Raw genomic sequence first — 22,935 nt, forward strand, 5'->3', positions numbered from 1 at the left:
TAATTTCTGAGATATTTATAATAAGAAAATCTCAGATGATTTAAAGCATGTTAACTCTGTTTTTCTATGCTGGAGTTCGATATTCCACAAGAAAATACAAATTCAAGTAGGAAAGTAAGAAAACAGATATGTTTCCTTTTACTCTATGTGCAAACCTAATATGTGAGAAATATCCATGTAGGCACACTTGTGTGTTTACATTACTAATAATTATTGGAAGTGCTAATGGGAATGTAGACATGAGACCTTCTTGAATGGTGTGCAAACATCAAGCAATGTTAGTCATACTGAATGTAAAGTAGAAATGCGAGAATGAAGAATCCCAGCACTGTTCAATGCACTCAGAGGGATGAATTTTCTTCTATTTAGGTGAGATTAGGAGGGTTCCTTCTGTAACGCAAAATTGCACACTGGAAAGGAGGAGAGGAAAATGAGAACTGGGATGTATTCCTTTGACTAAGTTTAAATCTAAAACTGTACTAAGACATTTTTAGGGATCTCTATCTGATAAAAAGGTTGAGGGCCAGTGTTAAAAACATTGTTGTATGTATAGTAAAGACCAAACCTACAGGAAATGAAGCTATATTGAAGTCACTGCAGCACTGAGAAAAGTAAGACTTAAGACACTCTTTACTTAAGCTAAGAGAAAACTCTTTACTTTTCCAATTCCTAATTGAAGAAGCTGCTTATGTTATGCATTGTACACTGAGGTTAGATTTCCTGACCCTTTTCCAGTAAAAGTAACTGATAGGCACTAATAGCATGCTTTTGAATTTTTTTGTGCATTCCATTTAGTCCAGCTCTCTGACCTGAAAGCTCTGGAAGATATTGCATTAGTAACAGTAAAACAGTACAGCTGTGGAGTTTTAAATCACACGAGAGCTACAAAAGTATGGCTTCTCTAAGCCTACTAGAGTTTTGTTTTTGTTTTTGTTTTTTGTAAGGAAAAGCTAAACCAGAATCATAGAATGGTGTGGATTGGAAGGGACCTTAAAAAAACTTCCAGTTCCAACCTTCTGCCATGAGCAGGGACACCTTAAGTCTTCAAAGTTGCTCAAAGCCCCATCCAATTTGGCCTTGAACGCTTCTAGGGATGGGGCATCCACTGCTTCTCCTAGCAGCCTGTTCCAGTGCCTTACCACCCCATGAGTAAAGAATTTCTTCCCAATGTCTAATCTAAGTCGATCTTCTTTTAGTTTAAAAATATTAGTCTTTGTAATCACTACACTCCCTGATGAAGAGTCTGTCCCTGGCTTTCCTGTAGGTCCCCTTTAGATACTGGAAGGCCTTTTGACGATCTCCTCAGATGAGCCTTCAGCCTTTACATCCCCAGCTCTCTCAGCCTGTCTTCATAGGAGAGGTACTCCAGCCCTCTAATCATTTCATGGTCCTCCTCTTGACTCATTTAATACGTGCATGTCCTTCTTGTGCTGGAGGCCCCAGGGCTGAATGCAGTAGTGCAGGTGTGGTCTCACAAGATCAGAGCAGAGGGGGAGGATCACTTCCCTTAATTTATTGGTCACACTTCTTTTGATTGCAAACCAAGATACAGTTGGCTTTCTGGGCTGCAAGTGCACATTGCTGGCTCATGTTCAGTTTTTCATCCACTAACACCTCCAAGTCCTTCTCTGCAGGGTTTCAGAGGCAATCAAGTCCATCTTCATTTTGTATGGTTTCTTTTCAAAGTGATTTTGTCTCCTTATCTCAGAAAGCAATAAGTTGCAATAAAGGATTATACACCACGTTGTTAGCATGAATGTAATTATCTTTTACTGTTCCAAAGTATATATATAATATATAATGTATAATATTATATTACATTATATTATATTATATATATATATATGTATAATATTATATATAAAGTGTCTGCTCCTGCAGGATGCAGATGTGCATGAGACATGTAAGAGCTGTTAACCTTTATACGTTTTCCATTCTGGTTACCATCGTTATTCCCTAGACTCATGTGTCACTGTTTAAACCTAGTTGTGAAAACAACTTAAAATCTGCCTAGAATGTGTTCAGTATAGAAGGAAAAAAAAATGCACACATCAAATAATAGTATCTTTTTTTCTTTAAAATCTTCTTCCTGTAATGGCTTCAAAATCTTGATATTGGTTAGGTTTCCCATGATGACTGATGACCTTTTGCTAGCCAAAATTCTCTCTCCCTTATCTCATTACCTGGCATCTCAAATTTGGACTATAAACCTTCTCTCAGACACTTGTTATTTTTTCTCTTGTTCTGTTTATCAGTTATCAATAAATTTATGTCCTTGTCATGAGTGGAACTGACATGAGAAGTGGCAAAACAAATCCATATAATACATTGTTAATCTATAACCTGATAGTTTATAAATTTGATCTGCATCTTAAGTTGTTTTTCTAATGTAGCTGGAGAATATGAATGAAGCTGAAATTAGACAAGATTTCCTCTATGTTGATATATATTAATCAGAGTTACAGTACTGTTACCAGTGGACTCAGACCCCTGACTTTAACAATACCATTTTAATTACCAGTATGAATATGTTAATAATTGAAAAATGAAAGTAAATCAGACAAGGAAAACCAAACAAAACAAAGAAACAACAAAAACAACAAACAACAACAACAACAAAACTGAAGCAGTTATACTTGTGATGAAGAAAAAGTTCTAGACGTTATGTGCTCTTTGAGACCATTACAGTGATGAAAAATAATTATTGAATAAAACAAGTTTGAAGAGGGAAAAGTCTAAATTCAGATAGTTGATAAAATACTTGTGTAAGGAAACTACCGGTATGTTATTTCCCTGCTATAGTACCTGTTATTATTGATACTAATGCTGTATTCAACATGGGTTTTAGTTGCTATTTGTTGTAAGAGTTCAAGAGATATTATATTAGGTGTTATTTGCTGTTTGGAGCACACAATACAACAGCAGTCATTTCAGCACTGTGATACATGTCTGCCATTCACTACTCTATTACTATTAATCCCTGACTTCTTTTCTCACCCCTGCTTGGTGAAAGTAGAATCACCCTAGGTGTCATTCTTGCACATAATTTTAAAATTTTCGTAACAGTCTCAGCCAACTTTTAAAAATAAAATGCCATAATGTGGCTTTCATTTCTCTTCTAAATTAAAGTCAGAAAGATGGAATCAGTACTATGAATCCGGTGCTGCAGAAAAATGTCTCTATACTATACAGCTGTTCATAGGCAGACGCAGTTTAAACTGGGAATTCTTACAAGAAGTGTGATTGATTTTACTGTGATTCTGTGCATTCAGTATATGAAGACTCTACTTGGAGTATGCTTTAGAGGAATGTTTATGTTTTGAGGAGTCTGCAACTTCATGCCTCCAGTTTTCATAACTTACAGAAAAATTTGTTGGTTTCTCATCTGTAGTAATAAAATGGTTGCAGAAGAAATAGATTAATGAGACAGGCTATAGAAAGTTACTTAACTTAAAGAAGTATGATGGCATTTTTTATTCCTTGATGAATAAATTTGTGTACTTGATATTTGATTTTGCTGGCATTTGGGCTGTGGCAGATTTAGAAAAATGATACTTATCTTGCAAGCAATCTGTTGAATAGAGGTTTCAATATGTATTTCTGGGCTCTTCAAAAAAAAAAAAAATCTTGTTGATTATGGTGCATTTATGAAATTAGTCAAATTGCAGAGTTGGTCTAAATACATGCAATCATGAAATGTAATTAACACATGTTTTCCAGGAATGCAATTCTGAAATTCTGATGTGCTGAAACATCCCACAAACCTTTGTTCGACCTCATGGAAGAGGGGGGAAAAAAAAAAAGAAAGTGTCAGATTATTTACCTACTCGCCTTTTTTTTTTTTTTTTTGAAATAGGGTTTCTTTTCTTTCCCTTTTATTGACATTGCTGTCCATAAAATTTTGAATGCTTCTTTTTCTTGTAGAGTGAGATCTGCATCTTCATTCTAAATAAAGCCTTATACAGACAAGACTTCCTACTAAATCAAAGCTGTCTCACTTGTCAAGTTCTGCTATTTCATTTTGGTTTTATTTATTTACAATTTCTCCCTTTTTGTGTAAGGGCATGGCAAAGCAAAGACCCTCTGACCCCACCACAGTTTGGTGGCTTCTTCTTTTTCAGAATGTCTTCCATGTAAATCCCAATCCATCCTTCTGATCCATAAGAACTTCTTGCAAAATTCACAATATTGATATAGACAAACTTCTCTGCTACTCAGTTGTCAACTTTCAGCATTGGTAAAATGCTGAAATGGTTAATGATATAACTATTAAGCAGTTCACAGTATTTTTCTAGTACAGGACACTTATCTTCCCACCAAAAACAAACAAACAAACAAATAAACTTGGGGTAGCAGTGCTGCCTCAAAAGTCAGATCCTGATATACAAGAACATAGTGGTTTCATAGTCATGTCCCCTCTCGGGTTAGATTGTTAAATTAACATGCAAGCTAAGGTAGACAAATCAAATATTTGGTACATGGTGGTTTAGGCAATAATTATCAAAATCTTTAAAATGTCTTTTTAAAGATTTTGTGAGTCTGTAAACATGTTCAGAGCAAAATTTGAAACCTTTGTCTTAGTTGTAAGCAGAAGTAGATCTGTCTGTAATTTTGCCCACAGTCCTCTTCCTAAGTTTTCTTTCTAAATATTCTGCTTAGGTCCTTCCAGAACTAACCCTAATGTAACCCAAGGGAAATGGAGCTGCAGACATAATGATTTTCACTGCTAATTTCATGAAAACTTCAGGGAAAAGAGCTGAAGACAAAATCAAAACAGCAGTTTAATTACATACTCATTATGAAGTTTATTTTCACTGCTTCCAAATTCGATGATACAGTATCATCTCTACAGACCATGGTACCAAGATATTTGTACAGAACTAAATATATCTAGCACTCCTGTTATTGGCACATAACCATATCAGGCCGTGTTGAAAACTGTGCTTCTAATTTTAACAGATTTGAAGGCTTATTACAGTTATGAGTTTATGCTCATAAAGACTGAACAACTTCCTATTCATCTATGTTTGCCAATATTATAATTTTATTATTAATCAGAAACAGCCTTTGGCTGCTTTCCAATTGATTTGAATGACATGTTCTTCTGTGTTAATTAGGTGCAAGCTCTGAGATCTCAAAAATAAGAGTATAATACTTCGGTACATTTCCTCTAAAATGGCTTTTATGCGATTTATTAGCTACATAGAGATTTCAAACAGAAACAGAAACATGAAATAATTCTAACAATTGTAAAGGATTATAATTTTAGGTTTTTTGTTTTGTTTTGTTTTGTTTTTTATCATGAGCTGCCTGCACTTAGAATTCGATCTATCAATTATCTGAGAATGTGTTTATATTATTTATTTCAATTAAATTTACTTTCAAGTAACAGAAAACCCCGTGTTGTACTGACTTAAAAAAAAAAAAAAAGTCACTTTTTCAGCATAAGAGGTGTGTAAAGATAAACTGAGGTAACGTGCTGGATGAGAACTGGTCTGGCCAGGCCTTCTTTCATCCCAGAAGCTTGAGGAAAAAAAATTTTGAGAGGAGGAGGCATCCTGCAGTAAGTTTCTCCCTTCACAGCCTGAAAACAAATCCATATAGTTGCAGCTTCAGTAATACCTCTCTCAGACTGGGATAATTAACTGTCTAGTGGTACCACTGGTAGAATCTTTCACAGATAATGATGAAAAAAAAATTGTTTTTAAACTCAAGATGTTATCAGTGTGTGCTTTTAATACTTTCCACTAGTAAATTCAGAAGGATATAATGTATTCTGGACACAGATGAACATAGAACTTCCTTATGTTGGTATAGTTTGTGCCTGTAAAATATTTATTTTAGTTAATATTTATTTTATATTTATTACAATAAATTTATCAGTGTAATAGTGTGGCAACACTATGATTTAGAACATTTTCTATATTTCAAGAGAAAAATCACATATTTAGAACAATTGAAGTAAGATAAAATCTATGCACAGATATGATCAAAAATTTCTCTAATGAGGAATGACTGATGCTGAATGTTGAGGAAGCCTTGATGCAATTATATTATATAAAAAAATTATGGACTGATATGAGATAAATGTGTAGAATTTCCAAGCCCCTGTAAATACCCCAATGTACTTATTTCATGCTTCTCTCCAGCGCTATGTTGTTAATATTTTAGAAAGCAGTTTATGTTACAACAACTTAAAGCTTAGAAGTCACATTCAATTTTATTCAGGATGTGGGAGAACAAAATATAATTCCATCCTTTATGGATGAGACTCATGCAGAGGTGAATAGGCTCTCCCCTAAGTTTATCATTTCCTGTCCTCTAATTTAGATAATTCTCTCAATATGTTGGTTGTTGACCATAAAAAGAGTAGTCTGCAGTGGGAATGCAAAATGAGGGTTAATATACTGTTTGCCCCTCTGAATGTGGGTTAAGAGCCATCAGGGTTGGTCAGAAAAGGTGCTTCAGAAGGGAACACAGTTCTGCAGACATATAGATGCATGGTAGCCCAAGATACCTTTGTAGGTATCTAATGCACACTGGTCATTGCAGCACCTGATGAGATTTTGTAGTATGGCAGGAGGGAAAAATGTACTATAAATACTTAGTACAGCTGGAAGAAAGACAGTGTCATGCCAGCCTTCAAGAAGGGCAAAAAGGCAACTGCAGGCCAGTCAGCCTCACCTCCATCCCTGGAAAGGTGATGGAACAGCTCATCCTGGAGGTCATCTCCAAGCATGTGGAGGGTAAGAAGGTGATCAGGAGTAGTCAGCATGGATTCATCAAAGGGAAATCATGCTTAACCAATCTGATAGCCTTCTATGATGTGATGACTAGCTGGGTAGATGAGGGGAGAGCAGTGGATTTGATCTACCTTGACTTCAGCAAGGCTTTTGACACTGTCTCTCCCATAAAATCCTCATCCATAACATCCAAGGCTTTGGACACTGTCTCCCATAACATCTTCATAGGAAAACTCAGGAAGTGTGGCCTAGATGAGGGGACAATGAGGTGGATTGATAATTGGCTGGGTGGCAGAGATCCCAGGGTTGAGCTTAGTGGTGCAGTGTAGTTGGAGGCTGCTAGCAAGTGGTGTCCCCCAGGGGTCAGCACTGGGTGCAGTGCCGTTCATTAGAAACCTGGATTATGGAACGGAGTGCACCCTCAGCCAATTTGTTGATCACACAAAGCTCAGAGGCGTGGCTGATACCCCACAGAGCTGTGCTGCCATTCAGAGGGACCTCAGCAGGCTGGAGGGTTGGACTGAGAGGAACCTCATGAAGCTCAGCAAGGGCAAGTGTAGGGTCCTGCACCTAAGGAGGAATAACCCCAAGCACCACTACAGGGTGGGGGCTGACCTGCTGGAGAGCAGCTCTGCAGCGAAAGACCTGGGGGTCCTGGCAGCAGGCTGACCATCAGTCAGCAATGTGCCCTTGTGGCCAAGAAGGCCAACGGTAACATGGGGTGCTTTTGGAAGAGTGTTGCCAGCAGGTCAAGGGAGGTGTTTCTCCCCCTCTATGCAGCCCTGGCAAGGCCACACCTGGAGTTTTATGTCCAGTTCTGGGCTCCACAGTACAAGAGGGACATGGAGCGACTGGGGCAAGTACAGACGAGGGCTGTGAAGATGATTAGAGGACTGGAGCACCTGTCATACGAGGCCAGGCTGAGAACTGGGCCTGTTTAGTCTAGAAAAGAGAAAACTGAAGGGAGACCTTATTAATGTGTATAAATACCTGAGGGAAGGGTGTCGAGAGCATGGAGCCAATCTCTTTTCAATTATGCCCAGTGACAGGATGAAAGGCAATGGGCACAAACTGAAGCACAGGAGGTTCTGGCTGAATATGAGAGAGCTCTTCTTTACTGTGAGGGTGACAGAGCACTGGAATAGGCTGCCCAGAGAGGTTGTGGAATTTCCTGCTCCAGAGATATCCAAAATCCGCCTGGATGCCATCCTGCACCAGGTGCTCTAGGTGATCCTGCTTCACAGGGGGGTTGGACTAGATGATCTTTAGAGTTTCTTTCCAGCCTCAGCCATTCTGTGAGGGGAAATGTTGCTTCCATGGAGTAAGCCTTGGGTGTTCTGCATCAGAAACAGAAAGCATGTACCTGCAATCCTATCTGTAAAATTTCCAAGTTTGTCAGCTTTTGGACATCCTTGCCCCCATAACACCATGGCAAGTCCCTCCAGATTGAAGCAGGAAGGGCAGCTTTGAATAGATGTTGATAAGGACCACAGGGGCATGATTCAGTTCATCTGCTGAGTTGTCCCTCTGCATCTCGCAGCTGATTACATGATGATACAGGCATAAGGATGGCAATTTGTTGAAAAGAAATCTTCTAAGCCTTTTAAGAAATGCGAAGAAACACGTTTAAAAAAGCCATCGATTAAAAGAAAAGAAGCCTGAATACTTGGAGTCTAAGGGAAAGTTACAGCTTGAGATTGCTTATTTTGCATCTCTGTTAAATTCTGGTTTCATTAAGGCACAAAGTGCCTTCAGCGCATAGCACTGTATGGCTGAGGATAGTCAAATACCTTGGAAAATAAGTTTACCAGATTTCTTAACAATCTAATAGAAAAAAAAAAAAAAAAAAAAAAAAAAAAAAAAAAAAAAAAAAAAAAAAGAGTCATACAGAGCCTAAATTTTAATAGAGATTGCCTCTATACTGTAACTCTTTCTTCTCTGTGAACAACACCTAGCAGATTCACCTGTATCGATGACCCCTATACCAGCTATGATGCAGGAAAATCTTACTTCTTATTTGAAGCTTTGGTAGGTAATTTTCTATTTTTCCATCTCTTCTGCAGTTACACAGCGTATCTGATGCTTAGTAAAGACCTTGGAAGTAGTGCCTTTTGTTTATAAGATTCTGTCAAACAGAAGCAATGGAGTATTTTTACAAATAAATTATTTTCCATTCTATCTTTTCACTTTTTTATTTTATTTTATTTTATTTTATTCTTTTGATTTGCCACTTCTCTTGACAATTTATTTGGAACCTCACCATTCTTCTCTTTGAACAATTTTCCATTCCTCCTGCAATATGCAAAGCAGAGAGCATCCCTCTTCTCCTTTTTGGCTCAAAGCATACAAGACCATATGAAAAGAACAACTGATTTTTAATGAAAAACATGCAAGATTACTTGAGCCTTACTGTACTCTGTGTTGATAAAGGTAATTGAAATACATTAAAAAATATATTAACAAAAATTGATCATAGAATCATAGACTCATAGAATGGTTTGGGTTGGAAGGGACCTTAAAAATCACCCAGTTCCAACCCCCCTGCCATGGGCAGGGACACTTTTCACTAGATCAGGCTGCTCAAAGCTCCATCCAACCTGGCCTTGAATACCTCCAGGGATGGGGCATCCACAGCTTCTCAAGGCAGCCTGTTGCAGTGCCTCACCACCTTAGTAAAGAATTTCTTCCTGAAACCTAAACTAAATCTACCCTCTTTTAGTTTAAAGACATTACTCCTTGTCCTATCACTAAAATCCCTGACAATGAGTCCTTCCTTATCTTTCCAGTAGGCCCCCTTTAGGTACTAGAAAGCTGCTATAAGGTCTCCCTGGAGCCTTCTCTTCTCCAGGCTGATCAACCCCAACTCCTTCATCTTTTCTTCATAGAGGAGGTGCTCCAGCCCTCTGATCAGGTGATCATGGCCCTCCTCTTCAATCATTTAATACATTCATGTCCTTCTTGTGTTGGGGTTCACAAAGTTGAATGCAAGACTCTAGGTGTGGTCTCACAACAGCAGAGTAGAGGGGGAGAATCCCCTCACCGTGCTGGCCATTCTGTTTTTGATGCAGCCCAGGATCCAGCTGGCTTTCTTGGCTGAAAGCACATGTTGACGGCTCACGATGAACTTCTCATCTACCAGGTCCTTTTCCTCAGGGCTGCTTTCAAGAATACTTTGATTGGCATTTAGTTTTGGTAAACTGGAAACTGCTTAAGAATTTAGGATTTTGTCTTGGTCATAGTTATATTAAAATGAAAAAATTGTGAATGAGTGTGAATAAAATGCAAAAGTAATACATAAAACACATCACTCAGGTCTTCTCACACTGCAGCAAGCATAGTAGGTGTCTGCAGACTTCATACATTGTTCACATTTATCAATATCACATAATGGGACAGCTTTATTTTTAACCTGGAACAGTTGTTTCTGGGAATTTCAGGCCTCTCAGAAAGTTTATTTGGCTGCCTATTACCATGGCTTCAAAGCTATTTCCACATAAAATCAGTAGCAGAAGCTAAGTATATATCTCTACTTTGGGCATCGGTTTTTGTTAGATGATTAATTCTTTTATTCTTTGATTTGTTTTATTAAGAAAAGTGATACGTATAGGTAGACAAGTGTTGATGTTTCAAATGTATTATGAAAAACTTTTCCCAGGCATAAAATAAGTGGGAAAATCAAACATTTTGGAAGTTTAGAGGACTCTACAAAACTTAGTCCAAATAATTGTGTTTTGTTGAAGTATAACTTGCTATCTCTTTTTTTAAAACTTTTTTGTTGTTTTGTTTTGTTTTTATCATAGCTATAACTGCCTATTCTATAGAGTAGTTCAAAACATCTATAAAAAGATTGCTATTATTAGGTTTTAGATTATGGTCAGTAAAGCACAGTTCAAGCCGATTTGTAATCCTGGTTTTCTGTTGTTTTGTTTTGTTTTTCAAATAGGTGTGTTTTATGAAGTTGTTCAGAGCTTCCCTCGAGTGGAGGAAAATGTGCAAGTAAGCATCCACAGGTGGAGAAGGCACTCGGAATCTCTCAAATCAGTCGACACTAACAGAGCCAGCATGGGTCAGGATTCCTCTGAGCCAGGGGGTTTCACAGATCTACTTCTTGAAGAGGGACATGACAACACCACCCAGATTGAGGTAGATTTTTTTCCATCTACTTTTCATTCAATTTGTTATTGAATGAGGGAATAAGTCAAAAAAGAAGATGGGCACTCCAGTGTACTCAAACATTGCCAGGAGAAAAGAATCTCATGGTTGTATTTGTGACTCTGTTAGCATGTGGAAACCAGCTCTTTCTCCTGCCCTAAGGCTGGAATATGTCTGACTTTTGAAGAGTTTCTTGAGGAAGTCTCTCTCTGAAAAACAGTCTTGGGAAGTCTTGTTGGTTCTTGCTGGTTAACTGAAAAAAAAAAAAAAAAAGAAGTAGTATTCAAAAAAAAATGTTGAAGATTTCTTAACAATTTGGGTAAACACCTCCATCTGTGAGATTTTGTATTGTCTTTATGCAGGCTGATAACCAGAAATGGAGGGGGAAAGAACTGGAGAGATTCTGTGTTGGATATTGAAAGTATTTTCCTATATAGTTAGTTTATCTTCCAGAAAAGAATAACATGGATGAAATTAATCTGCTTTAGGATTTCATTTAACCTATGATTGCTTGATTAAAAACTTTAACTTCCAGATTGTCCTTGTTCCATATACTGTGTAAATCCAAATAAAATCCAGCTGTTTATTTAAAGCTGCTCTCAGTAGTGTAGAGACAGCAGAAGTTGCCCATGAGTAGCTTCAGACCCTACACTGGAACTGACTGGTGCAAAATATCTCCATCTACAAAGATTTGTGGGAATACTGCTCTTTTTATTTTAATATTTTTATAAAAATGCAGTGGCTGAATTGATTTTGTCTTTATATAAAAATAATAAGTGCTAATGTATATAATTATTAAATTATTGCTGATTTTAAAAAAGTGTCAGATTTGGAGGTTACTTATTAGTAGAAATCTACATCACGTTTTTCAACAAAATACACTTTGGAATAGCTATACTTAATATTTCAGTCTTTATATTTTTTTCTTGCAAAACATAAGTGCTATTTGTTTTTTTCATTTCTGAGGAGTTCATTCTCAGACAAACAGAATAGCTTTTAGTTCTGTGTTATTATCTTACTCAATAACAGATGCAAAGCAATAAAAACACTGTCCATAGAGACAATAGAGACATTAACGAGTCAAAAATAACAATGCCTTTCTGAAAACTGTGAAGGTATGTTTTGTGGTGTGTTATTTGTTTGTTTGTTTTTGTGTATGTGTGTTTTGCTTTTTTTTTTAAGCTTCTCAGTTTACACAGTACTATTTTTTTTCCCTTGCATAAACATGGAAGTCACTAGTTGGTATAAGATATTTATGAATTGCATGTTGGTTTTATGATTTGCTTTTTGCCCACTGCAATCCTCATCTGGCCATACTTGTAGCAACTCATTCTGGCACAACCCAGTTCAATCCTGCTTTCAATTATTTTAGCAGGTAAAGTGGAAGATGTCTCAGGTACAAGAAAGTTTTTGTAGCTGATCTTTTCATGGCTCGTATGTAGATCCTTATGATTTGTCACTTGCTTTTCTGGTCTGTTGAGTTCCAAAGCTCATACAAAATTAAATGGGTTAGAGCTCCCCCACTAGTACTCATATTTGGCAACATTCAGGAGAAGAACGGACATGCATTAAATGGTATTTTTTCTAGAGCTGTCTTTCCTGACAGATTAATAACACTAGTGTCTTAACCTCAAAAGTACATCACCCCTACTGAGTTTATTAAATTCAGGTTCTATGCTCTCTCACATCCTTTTCTTCTTCTAGTCTTCCCAGCATGATAAAATAACTGAATTGTGTTTTCACACATCATCAGATTCTGTTGTAAATCCCTTCTCCAATACACAGGTACTTTACAAATATAAAATAAAATAAAATAAAATAAAATAAAATAAAATAAAATAAAATAAAATAAAATAAAATAAAATAAAATAAAATAAAATAAAATGGCTTTATAGAGGAAGTAAAGTGTACAACAGAAATTCACAGTGGAAGAATCCGTATGTTGCAGTCTTCTGCAGCTTAGGAGCTTATCGGTAGTGCTGGAGAGCATATTGATTTTTGTAACATTTCTTCTTTATGTGTTTCAGTTCTTGTTGAAGTAAATCCAGAGAATGAGTAATGCCTGCCACTCATATTTAATGACACTACAGTATTACAGCATTCCTTCATCACAGATACTGTTTCTCTGAATTATTCTGTATATTTACCATGAATGTGTGGAAGACTTTTTTTGCTGAAAGCCTAATGTTGATGAACATATCTATCATTTTCATTTGATATTGTTATATTCTTCCTTATACTGATGATTTTACTTTATATCCACATGAAATAATAATAATAATAATAATAATAATAATAATAATAATAATAATAATAATAATAATGGCAATTAATTTCTGCTTTCTATCTAAAAATAACTCAAAATATTTTCTGTGTGATTGAATCTATAGTTATAATGTGGAAAATGATAAAAATCAGTGTGTGTGGAAGACAGATCATTTCCATTGGCTTTTCTTTATGTTTTAAGGCAGTGAGGTTTTTTTTATGTTTTTCCCTTGGAAAAATTAGGATTTTTTTTTTCTATAACTTCACAGTAGTACTATTCCACATTTCCCATCAGCTGTAATCCGTGGAGTATTTTAAGATCAACTTCATTGGAACATGAAGTTCTTCAAAAGCAGCCTCAAGAAAGTCTTCAAAAGCAGCCTCAAGAAAGTGCATTGTAAATCACATCTTTGCAGTACCCAGGTTGATCAGCCCATGTGTGCAAGGATGATAAATGGGTAAATTCTCTTCAAAGATTACATATGTCTGGTCCAATGGCTAGAGATCTGGAGACATTCACTCTCTTCACAGCTCTGTTTTGCCTAGTCCATTCGTTTGATACTGTGATTCAAGAAGGATATTGTACAAAATGATGCACATATTCAGCTTTCTTGAATAAATATATTCTCTAGAACCGGATTCTCTGGAAGTTGAACTGTATTGAACATACTATCAAAATCAGTGGCTATAGCTGTTTGATGTGCAGGAGTTTTGGAAATGGGCAAGGCCTTGGGAAGGAGGTGGTGAGACCTTCCCCAGGATCTGTTGTATTGCTGAAGAATAGGAATTGTGTGGGCCACAGATGGAGCATGGTGGCAGCACAAACCTCCAAAACTGGCAATGACAAGAGAAAGGCAAAGGGCAGCAAGAACAAGTTTCTACTGCACAGTAGATTTTCTATGTACATGTATAGCATGTGTGGACTTTCTGGTGAACTAACAGCAAGCTGGTGTTTATCGAGTAGTATTAATGTAGAATAAATGCATATCATAAACACATTATAGAAGAGTATGACGATATGAAAGTATTATTTTTTCCTCTAAGTTTAGTAGGGCTGTTATGATGTGCCAGTTAGGGACTTTTAGATATAAATGTTCACAAGAATGGGGGTTGGTCCTATTTGCTTTCTTTGCAATTTGTACTTTAGATCCTAAGGAGAATGTGCAAGTCTTTGTTTCCAAAGTCAGTAGATGTTTTACTAAGATTATATCTCTTTTACCTAATATAGCTAGAATGAATGAATTAATAAATGAATTAATTATATTAATAGATGTGAAAAGGGTGAGATTCCATCTCGTACAGATGGGCACAAATGTTACAGCCCTAGAGAAATCCCCGAAGTAAGTGGGGGGAAATTTAATGTCAGCAGTCTAAATCTACTGCAGAGGTCATCTCTGAAAAGACAGAATTTTGCCGACACAGACCAAACTGGCTTCTTGGTCCTGTGGCTAATGAAAGCCTCATTCTTTGAAAATAGGAGCATCTATGGTTAAGGCATATCTAAGAGAAATATGAAGTGACAACTGAAACAAGAAAAGAAAAGTGATCAGTATAATTTAACTTTTCACATTCTTTTTAGTTTTTTCTCTGTAGACTGTCTTCCCATTTTGTAATTAAGGATTTAACCTTTTGTTTTCCTAGGGAGACTTTTCTGTTGTAAATGATGGTTTATAAAAAGTTAGTTCATAGTGGAAAATTCAAAAGAATTGGATAAAATGGAAGTTTTCCTCCCAAAGATCCAAAAACCAAACTACAGATCTTCTATTTGAAATACCTTGGAGACTTTCAGAAGCTTACCAACTAAGGCAAGGAGTTTTTTGGAGATTGGAAGCACCACACATCGTCTATCTTCTAACTGATCAGTGCTCAGGACTGGGCAGCTCAGAAGTCCTGCAGGTACCAGACTGAGAGCAGAAATGTGCACAGCACAATAGTTATGGAGACATTAAAGACAGGGATTATTGTGAGGCAAATTTGAGTTATCAAGTGGGACATTCAGAAATTATGTCATTTATATCAACAATTCTTTCAAAAGAGATTATTTCTTAAATTTCTGGGATTCCATAACCTTATGTACAAGTCTAGCTTCACAGCACATTTGCCACTCGTAACTTACTACTTTCTCTCTCTCCTCCAGTCTTTTTTGGGAATTCTTCTTTCTGGTCTTGGGAGTGTGGGTTTGTTTTGTTGTTTTTGTTTAGTTTGTGTTTAAAAAAAAAAAAAAATCACAATTTATTTTGCTGCTTTGTTAAGTAAACTACCTCTTTTGTTTATTGTTTTCAGGAAATTCAGAAGTGTCTTTTTATTTACCTTAAATAGAGCCTGGGAAATGTAATGCATAGAGTAAAATTTGTTACTGTAATCACTGTATGTCCTTGAAAAAGTAATGAGCATGAAAATAGATCTCAATGACTATGTCTAGTTTGACATCTTACAAACAAGGAGATAACTAGGACAAATATACTTCTTCACATATTCTAATAAAAGAAAAATATACTTTGTAATAACTCTGACATTAAGCAATTGACTCTACACGTATTAACATTGTTAAAATAAACTTAGATTAATGGCCGTGTTTTGATGTTTGTGTTGACCCCCAAAGCACTCTAGCCATAAAGGTAATGAAGGCAGGTAGCAGAGTTCTTGCTGCCTGTTGCTCTTTCGCATTTACCAGAAAAGGATCTGATCCCTGAAGTGCATCTAGGATGGATGTCAGGTTCCCAGTACCAAGGTGTCTGCAAATGCTTTATTGTTTTGCCATATTGCTTGCTAATGTAGGCATGGTCAAAGGGCACTGGAAAATAAGCCTTTTTTTAAAGGCTTAATAATACATTAATATATAATTGTGCATCACACATGTAGCATATTTTTTTTCAAAGTTTAAAATGTGTGGCTTTTTCTAAGTGATGTCCTGTAATTATGGCAATGTAGAGCTCTGTACAGAGGTTATTCTCCTCCTGTTTTTATAATATTTGATATTCCAGATCATCCACAAAGCAGCTCTGGCTGCAAGCTTTATAAAAAAAATTTCTAAGCAACTTGCTTCACTGTTCCATTTCCCTGATCCTTGTGATGGCTTAACCCCCAGCGAATTGTACAACACTGAGAAGTAAAATACAGAGAATTTGAAATGGAACCAACTGTAATATACAGCTTGCATTGGTGTTAGCAGAAAATAACAAACTTTGCAAAATAAGTATGGGACATGACTTACTTTATAACTTGTTGCCATTGTATGGAGATACTACATCAGAACAAAACTCTTTCACAAACTTTAAATACCAAAAAAAGAAACCCTGAAATAAAATAATAGATTAAAGCAAATTCAGGGTTGAGTACAGCTACACTTACAGTAAGGTTTTATTGCTTTGCAGCATGAAAATTTTGAGGAAAAACATAATTTTTGATGTAAAGTTTTATAATAGAATGAATTATATTATATTATTAATATAGTATAATTATATAATATAATTAATTATATTATATTATTAAGAAACAACACATTGGTCATAGTAAGTAAAATGAAACTCAGCTGTGTCTCACTTTCCCTATGCCCACCCCATCCCTTAGCATGGTACTAGTGATCATAGGAAATCTATTTCAGTGCAAAAAATATTGTATTTTTTGGTAGTGAAGTTACTTATTTATTCCTGTGGCTGTTGTTGATATCTCCTGCTCCATGAATTTTTTTTAACTAAAATAGAGTTGTTACTAGCTGGAGACACTCTTCTTTTTCTCTCCTTTCTTTACTTTTGCTGGATATTTTTTGAAATGTAAATTTTTAGCAATCCTGGTAGTATAGACCTGGAAAGCATCTTTCCCCTGTCAGATCAACACTGGTGAATTTCCTACTGGTAGCAGTCTTCTACTGAATTTTGCATTTTCTCCCAGAGTTTCTGTCCAAAAAGAGTCTTCTCCCTTATCAGTCTTAGTCACTCATGGCAGCAAAGTTGTCTGATTCTGACTGGCAAAACAAACAGAAGGGATTGAATTTTACAACCCTTTGGATTTGAGAGCAATTGCTCTCAGCTACTGAAAGTCGGTGTCAGCATGCCCACTGCTCTGTTCTTACTGTAAGTCTGAGCAAGGGAAAAAAATGGTTAAGATAAATTCCACTCAGCTGGACAAATGATAAGGCATTCCTGGAATTTCTGATCTGTAGTTAAAGTAGAAAAACTTGTCCATGCATAACTGTGTGAAGCCTCGAAATTAAACAATATCAGTCACATAGTGAGTTGTTAGTTTGTTTAAACCTGCCTCAGTTTCATTCTTTTTATGCATATTTTTCCATCATCATAATGGTTTAATGCCAGTTATCTCTGGAGGATTTAGAAATAAAGACCAGTGTGGCCAGATCTACAAAAATGCTGTCCCTCCAATATACTGTGAAGATTGTATTGGAGTTAAGAAAAAGTCCTTGTAATCATGTAAGTTTAATGAGATTTCATGTTCTCTTTCTTCATCGCAATCTACAGGAGATACTTAAGTCTGGGGAGCCTGGTCCAGTGCACAACAAGCCTCTCAGTTAAGAACCTCCTTCCGATATCTGGCCTGAACCTCCCCTGTTGCAGCTTGACACCATTCCCATGGGTCCTATCGCTGGTGACTAAAGAGAATAGATTGGCACCTGCCCCTTCACTCCCACTCGTGAGGAATCTGTAGATTGCAATGAGGTCTCCCCTCAGCCTCCTCTTTTCCAGTCTGAACAGGCCAAGTGACCTCAGCCGCTCCTCATACATCTTCCCTTCAAGGGCCTTCACCATCTTTGTAGCCCTACTCTGGACACTGTCCAACAGGTTCACATCCTTTTTGTACTGTGGTGTCCAGAACTGCACACAGTACTCTGGGTGACACCTTGAATACTGTGGTGTGTAATGGTTATTATATAACCTTATATCAGGTTCTACAGCATTTGAGATGTATCTCGCACCTTTTTCCACTTCCACTTGTTCAGCTGATTTTTCCACCAGTGATATCATACTTTCTAGCTAGCCAGCAGACCAATATGTCACCGTCTTGTTTGCTTTCAGCTGCAAAAGGCTAAACTAACCAAAAATATTTGTTTTTTTGTTTGTTTGTTTTAGTTATTATTTAATTGAATTTATTAATTACTTGCTTACATCAAGGCAGTCTTGGCACTTACACATACTGGATCTTGCTACAGTCTTGCTAGACTGAATTCATTACCAACCCTGAAAGAAGTGTTGAAGAAATGAGTTTATCAACATTTTCATTATTCTCAATTTTAACTCAAGAGGTAATGATTCTACTACAAATTCAGATATAGCTGAAAAATAAAAAGATTAAGACTGGAGAGAAGATTAATTCTCTATTTGTTTTAAACTTCCAAGAAGGGATAAAAAAAGGAGAGAAATTGAAAGAAGTTTCCCCACTCCCAAGTAAGAGAATTCACAGTTATCCGTGGTAATCCTGGGTTCATTTACATATGCTTAGCTATATTGGCACATGAGGTATTTAATTTAGCATGCTGATGATAATGAATTTTTACACTAAGAAAGGAGATGGGATTTGAAATGTAATGGGATCTGCCTTTGAACTTTCTTGATGATAATATTTTACATTTCCACATCTTTCTTAATCTCCAAGTTCCTAAACCACATTACAACGACTCTAGAATCACTGAGCTCATGACTGAAAAGAGTTTTGAGAGGTGTGAACAGAACCTTTTTTTTTTTTTTTTCCTGCATTTATTATTTCAGACATACATCTCAGACCTTGCTTACAGAAGTTGGGTGAAAACATGTGCAGCTAGTGGAAGCTGAGTACTAGTGTAGCTGTGAACACAGTGACTCTCCAGTCACTTCCTTTCTGACTATCTTCATCTTGGAGTGCCTTCATGAAGGAGGTGACAAATGTAAAAATAAATAAAAAATTGGTGTCAGAGAGGGAGGGGTTGTGTAGGGGTGGGGGGGTTGGAGAGGGGTTGTATCAATCCAGTCATGCAAAAAGCAAAAAGCAGAGGGCAATGTTCATTTCAACCCCTACAAAACAAACAGCCCTGACGTGTATATACAACATGTAGCAAATATAGCTACCTATATACATGTATATATATTTCTCTGTACCTAGTCTGGAGCAGGTCATGAGGGCAAATACATTACTGAGTTGTTAGTGTAGGGGAATTTGGGTAGGTAAGTAAAAAGTTGTTACAGTAAGCCATGCAATTCCAGTTTGGATAACAGCAGTCCTTAGGGATAGATTTTCAAAGCTTTAGGAATCCTGCTGACATTGATGGATTACTCTGTACTGCTCTGAAAGTCTTTCATGTTTTTGTTATATGAGAGAGTCAATTATCTGTTATCCCAAAACAGTAACCACTTGGCATGTAAGTGGAATGGTACATCATTTCAAATTTGGTCAGACACTTCCCTTGACTGTGTGTAAATTACAGTAATTGTAACGAGAGCTTTCAGCATATATCAGGAAGGCAATGGCCTCCCTTCATTGTGTATGAATGAGTTAGATGGATTCCTTCTTAAAAATAGATAAATAAATAAACAAACCAAAGCAAAGCTCAAAATTCATATCAAGCGGAGGATCAGTGGTAAGAAAGTTATGTTTATAAACTGTGCATTTGTCCTTCAAAAAGATGTGTCAGGGTTACCGGAGTTTTGTTTCATCCATTTGTATCAAGCTGCATGATTTTTCAAAAGTTCCTATGAACATTTTTTCAATAATTGAAAACGTTGCTCTTACAGTAACCTTTGATAATGAAAGTAGGAAGGGGGAAAACTTGCAGAAGGAAATCCTATCTGTCTGATTTCATAAAAGCAGAGCTGTAAAATGCCATGAGAGATAAAATGCTGTGATCTCACATAGGCATTCCCTTTTTACTTCAGTACAGACAGCAAAGCAAGTTGCTTTCTTGCATTCTTCTTACCTTAGGTGTGTGGTGCATCGTACTTGGTGTGTGAGAGGAAAAGTGAATTCCAGTGCCAGAACAGGCAGAATCTGTCCCCCAGGTGCTGCCACTAAATTTAGCTGTTTGCAGGAGCAGGCTATCAATGCCACTTCCACACATCAGCAGTCTGGCTGGTGCTTACTGCAGAGTATAACTGAATGTTTTTTAACAAGTTTGGTAAGGATGTTTGAAACATCTTCCCTTCATAGTTATAAGCAAGTGCCTCAAAGTTCCTTACTTGTTTAGAAAATGAAAACCCAATTCTTAGGTATACAATTGATGACTATGCAGATGAATAGCATCTTAGCTTGTGAATTCTCACTCTATTGAAAATTTAATTCCTGTGCTATACATCTGGACTACAGTTATACTAATATAGTGATAAGATGTGACAAAAGGGTTTATTTGTTTTTCAGTGGAAGCAGAAAGTTTGAGCTTACTGTTTAGTCTTATCACAAAACATGGGAATTTAAGGTGAAATTTAGCTGCCTAGCTGTAAGTGTCTGGTAATACTTTTGGCAGTGTGGTTATGCTGGTTGGTCTCTTGCTTCTCATGTAGGATACAGTTATCCTAATATGTGTTCGACTGTATCTGCAAGACTCGAATGGTCCCGAGTTTCTTCTATGCTCAGGCAACTTCATCTCAGCCCTGGTCAGTACATGCAGTAACGTCTAGGTGTTTCTTGAGCTTGCTCTAAAGTAGACCTGAAAGTATGGTGAGCTGAGCAGACAAACCTGCACTGACAACTTTTAATAGGTCTGCAGTGCTAAAATCAAGAGCTTGAAAACCTATTGCTTATGGGCACAGCTGTAGTGAAATATTTAGCCTCTCAGCTGAACACCACCCTGCTCAGCTACCCATTTACTTTTTGAAATCTGAAGTGAGATTATTTTGATAAGATATTTTGTTTGCTTGTTTTTTACAGATCTATCAACAACAAATTATATCAAGCAAATTAAATATCACACATTTCTGGTCAAATGTTAAGACTCCTCCCACCACCACCACCTCCTCCCCCCCCCCCAAAAAAAAAAAAAGAAAGAAAAGAAAAAGAAAAATCTTGTGATTTAAGGTGGGGGAGGGGGGACGTTGAATCAGTTTACTCTTAAAAAGCAAAATAGAGTTGGAAATGACACCCACACGAGAAAAAAAAAATCTATCGAAAGAAAATCCTGTGTTAATAACATTTTGAAATATTTATGAATATTGGAACAGCTGGACAGTGAGTAAATATGAAGGCGGTATATATTTTCAGAGACAGAAGAGGAAAGATATTTAGCATCTTGATCTTGCCTGGATAGTTGCAAAGTTCTTAGATCATTCCCCCCCCCCCCTTGAAAATAACAATAGCCCAGGTCCTGCAGAAAGCTTCCTTGTATCTTGATGTTTTGCAAAGGGAGTGACTTGGAATTACCTGTCTGTCAAGCATCTTGATTTAAATATGCTTTCTTACTGTTGGGGCATTTATATTAGAGAGCTCCCAAGAGAGAGTTTTGTTTTGTTGTGTTTTGACCATCACTGCACAATCAGATAAAGCAGCATTTCTGTGACTGAGTTTTGAAGAATTGTGGCTGGTGAGAATAGCTGTTAGAACCATATATTTGAATTCTTTCTACGTTGCTATATGGAATATCCTGTATATATAGAAAAATGCATGTGCATAAAGCAACGGGCATATACTTTCCAAAGCAAATTGCAAGAGCAGTAGAAACTGGGGCAATGGCTTAACCATTTTAATACCACTGTTTTGCTCTCTAAAACATGAATGGTAATTTTGAAATTTTGTGTATTTTTGTGGATTTCACCTAGCCCTATGTTTTAGTAACTAAAGATTCAATTGTGTTGTATGTGAGAGCTAACCTAGAAAGTGACTTAAATTGACTTCCAGTCTTGTTTTCAATCTGTTGAAACTCGGTGTGCTTGAGAGAAACCGTGGTGATACAGTTTGTCCTTTAACTCCCAGTCTCTGTGATGAGCATACTGCTGTCTGGCTGTATGCTGAACAGCACACAGCTGAGCTGAACAGCATGGCTTCCACAAAGGTTGGTGCTAAATGAAATGAATGTAAGAAACCCTTAAAAGCTTCAAATTAGGCTTTATCCCTACCTTATCCTTTTTTTTTTTTTTTTTTAAATTATTATTCTTTTTTTCACTTTTAAAGGAAAAAAATAAATAAATATTGTTTTAATAAGTGCATGTTCCTGCCTGTATCGACTTAATATCAGTCATACATGTTCTTACAACTGACTGCTTTATGATTTCAGCTGTGAGCCTTGACAGATCCCTAAGACATGTTATTAGCTGTTCAGGAATTACAGCATACATGAGTGAGAGTGGAGGCAGCTTGCTTTGTTGCCCTACATAAAGTTCTGATCAACTAGAATCTACATACAGTACTATTAACTTAATTGTCCAGAACCATAACACTGTTCATCCTGATTTAGGCCCTACCTCCTCCTGTGACATTTCAGGGCTACTGGGTCTTGGCAGTTCTATTTTCTTGTCATCTCTTGCAGTTGAGAAGGAACAAGGGATGGGAGACAAGGGTGAGACTTACCCATCCTACTTCTGAACATGCACCAGAGGAAGGAATAGGCTAGGGAGAGTTTAAAGTTGCTGTGATATCTGGATCTAAATAAAATAAAAAGATATGTAAGAGTATATACATTTAAAAATATGTTGTTGGTTAATATTCCATACACACACACACACACACACACACACACAAAGAGAGAACCTTTAAAAGACTAAAATACTGTATCGTTAAAAACTGACTTGAAAAAAAAACAACTCCAGATATGGCACTATCTGGAGTCATGAGCCCCTAGGAATGGGGTTGGTGACAGGCATGG

The 22,935-nt window shown here is 36.7% G+C and overlaps 1 protein-coding gene across 2 annotated transcripts in view; it reads left to right on the forward strand.

Moving 5' to 3' along the window:
* The window catches only part of PLXDC2 (plexin domain containing 2), a 266,121-nt gene that overhangs the window by 116,659 nt on the left and 126,527 nt on the right, over positions 1-22,935 (forward strand). For both annotated transcript variants that reach the window (XM_027450660.3, XM_027450662.3), the window contains one exon: positions 10,687-10,886. In XM_027450660.3, coding sequence (XP_027306461.2) covers positions 10,687-10,886 — 200 coding nt within the window. The remainder of the gene's footprint in view (positions 1-10,686; positions 10,887-22,935) is intronic.

Source organism: Anas platyrhynchos, chromosome 2 (assembly GCF_047663525.1).
Source record: "Anas platyrhynchos isolate ZD024472 breed Pekin duck chromosome 2, IASCAAS_PekinDuck_T2T, whole genome shotgun sequence".
Lineage (NCBI taxonomy): Eukaryota > Metazoa > Chordata > Aves > Anseriformes > Anatidae > Anas > Anas platyrhynchos.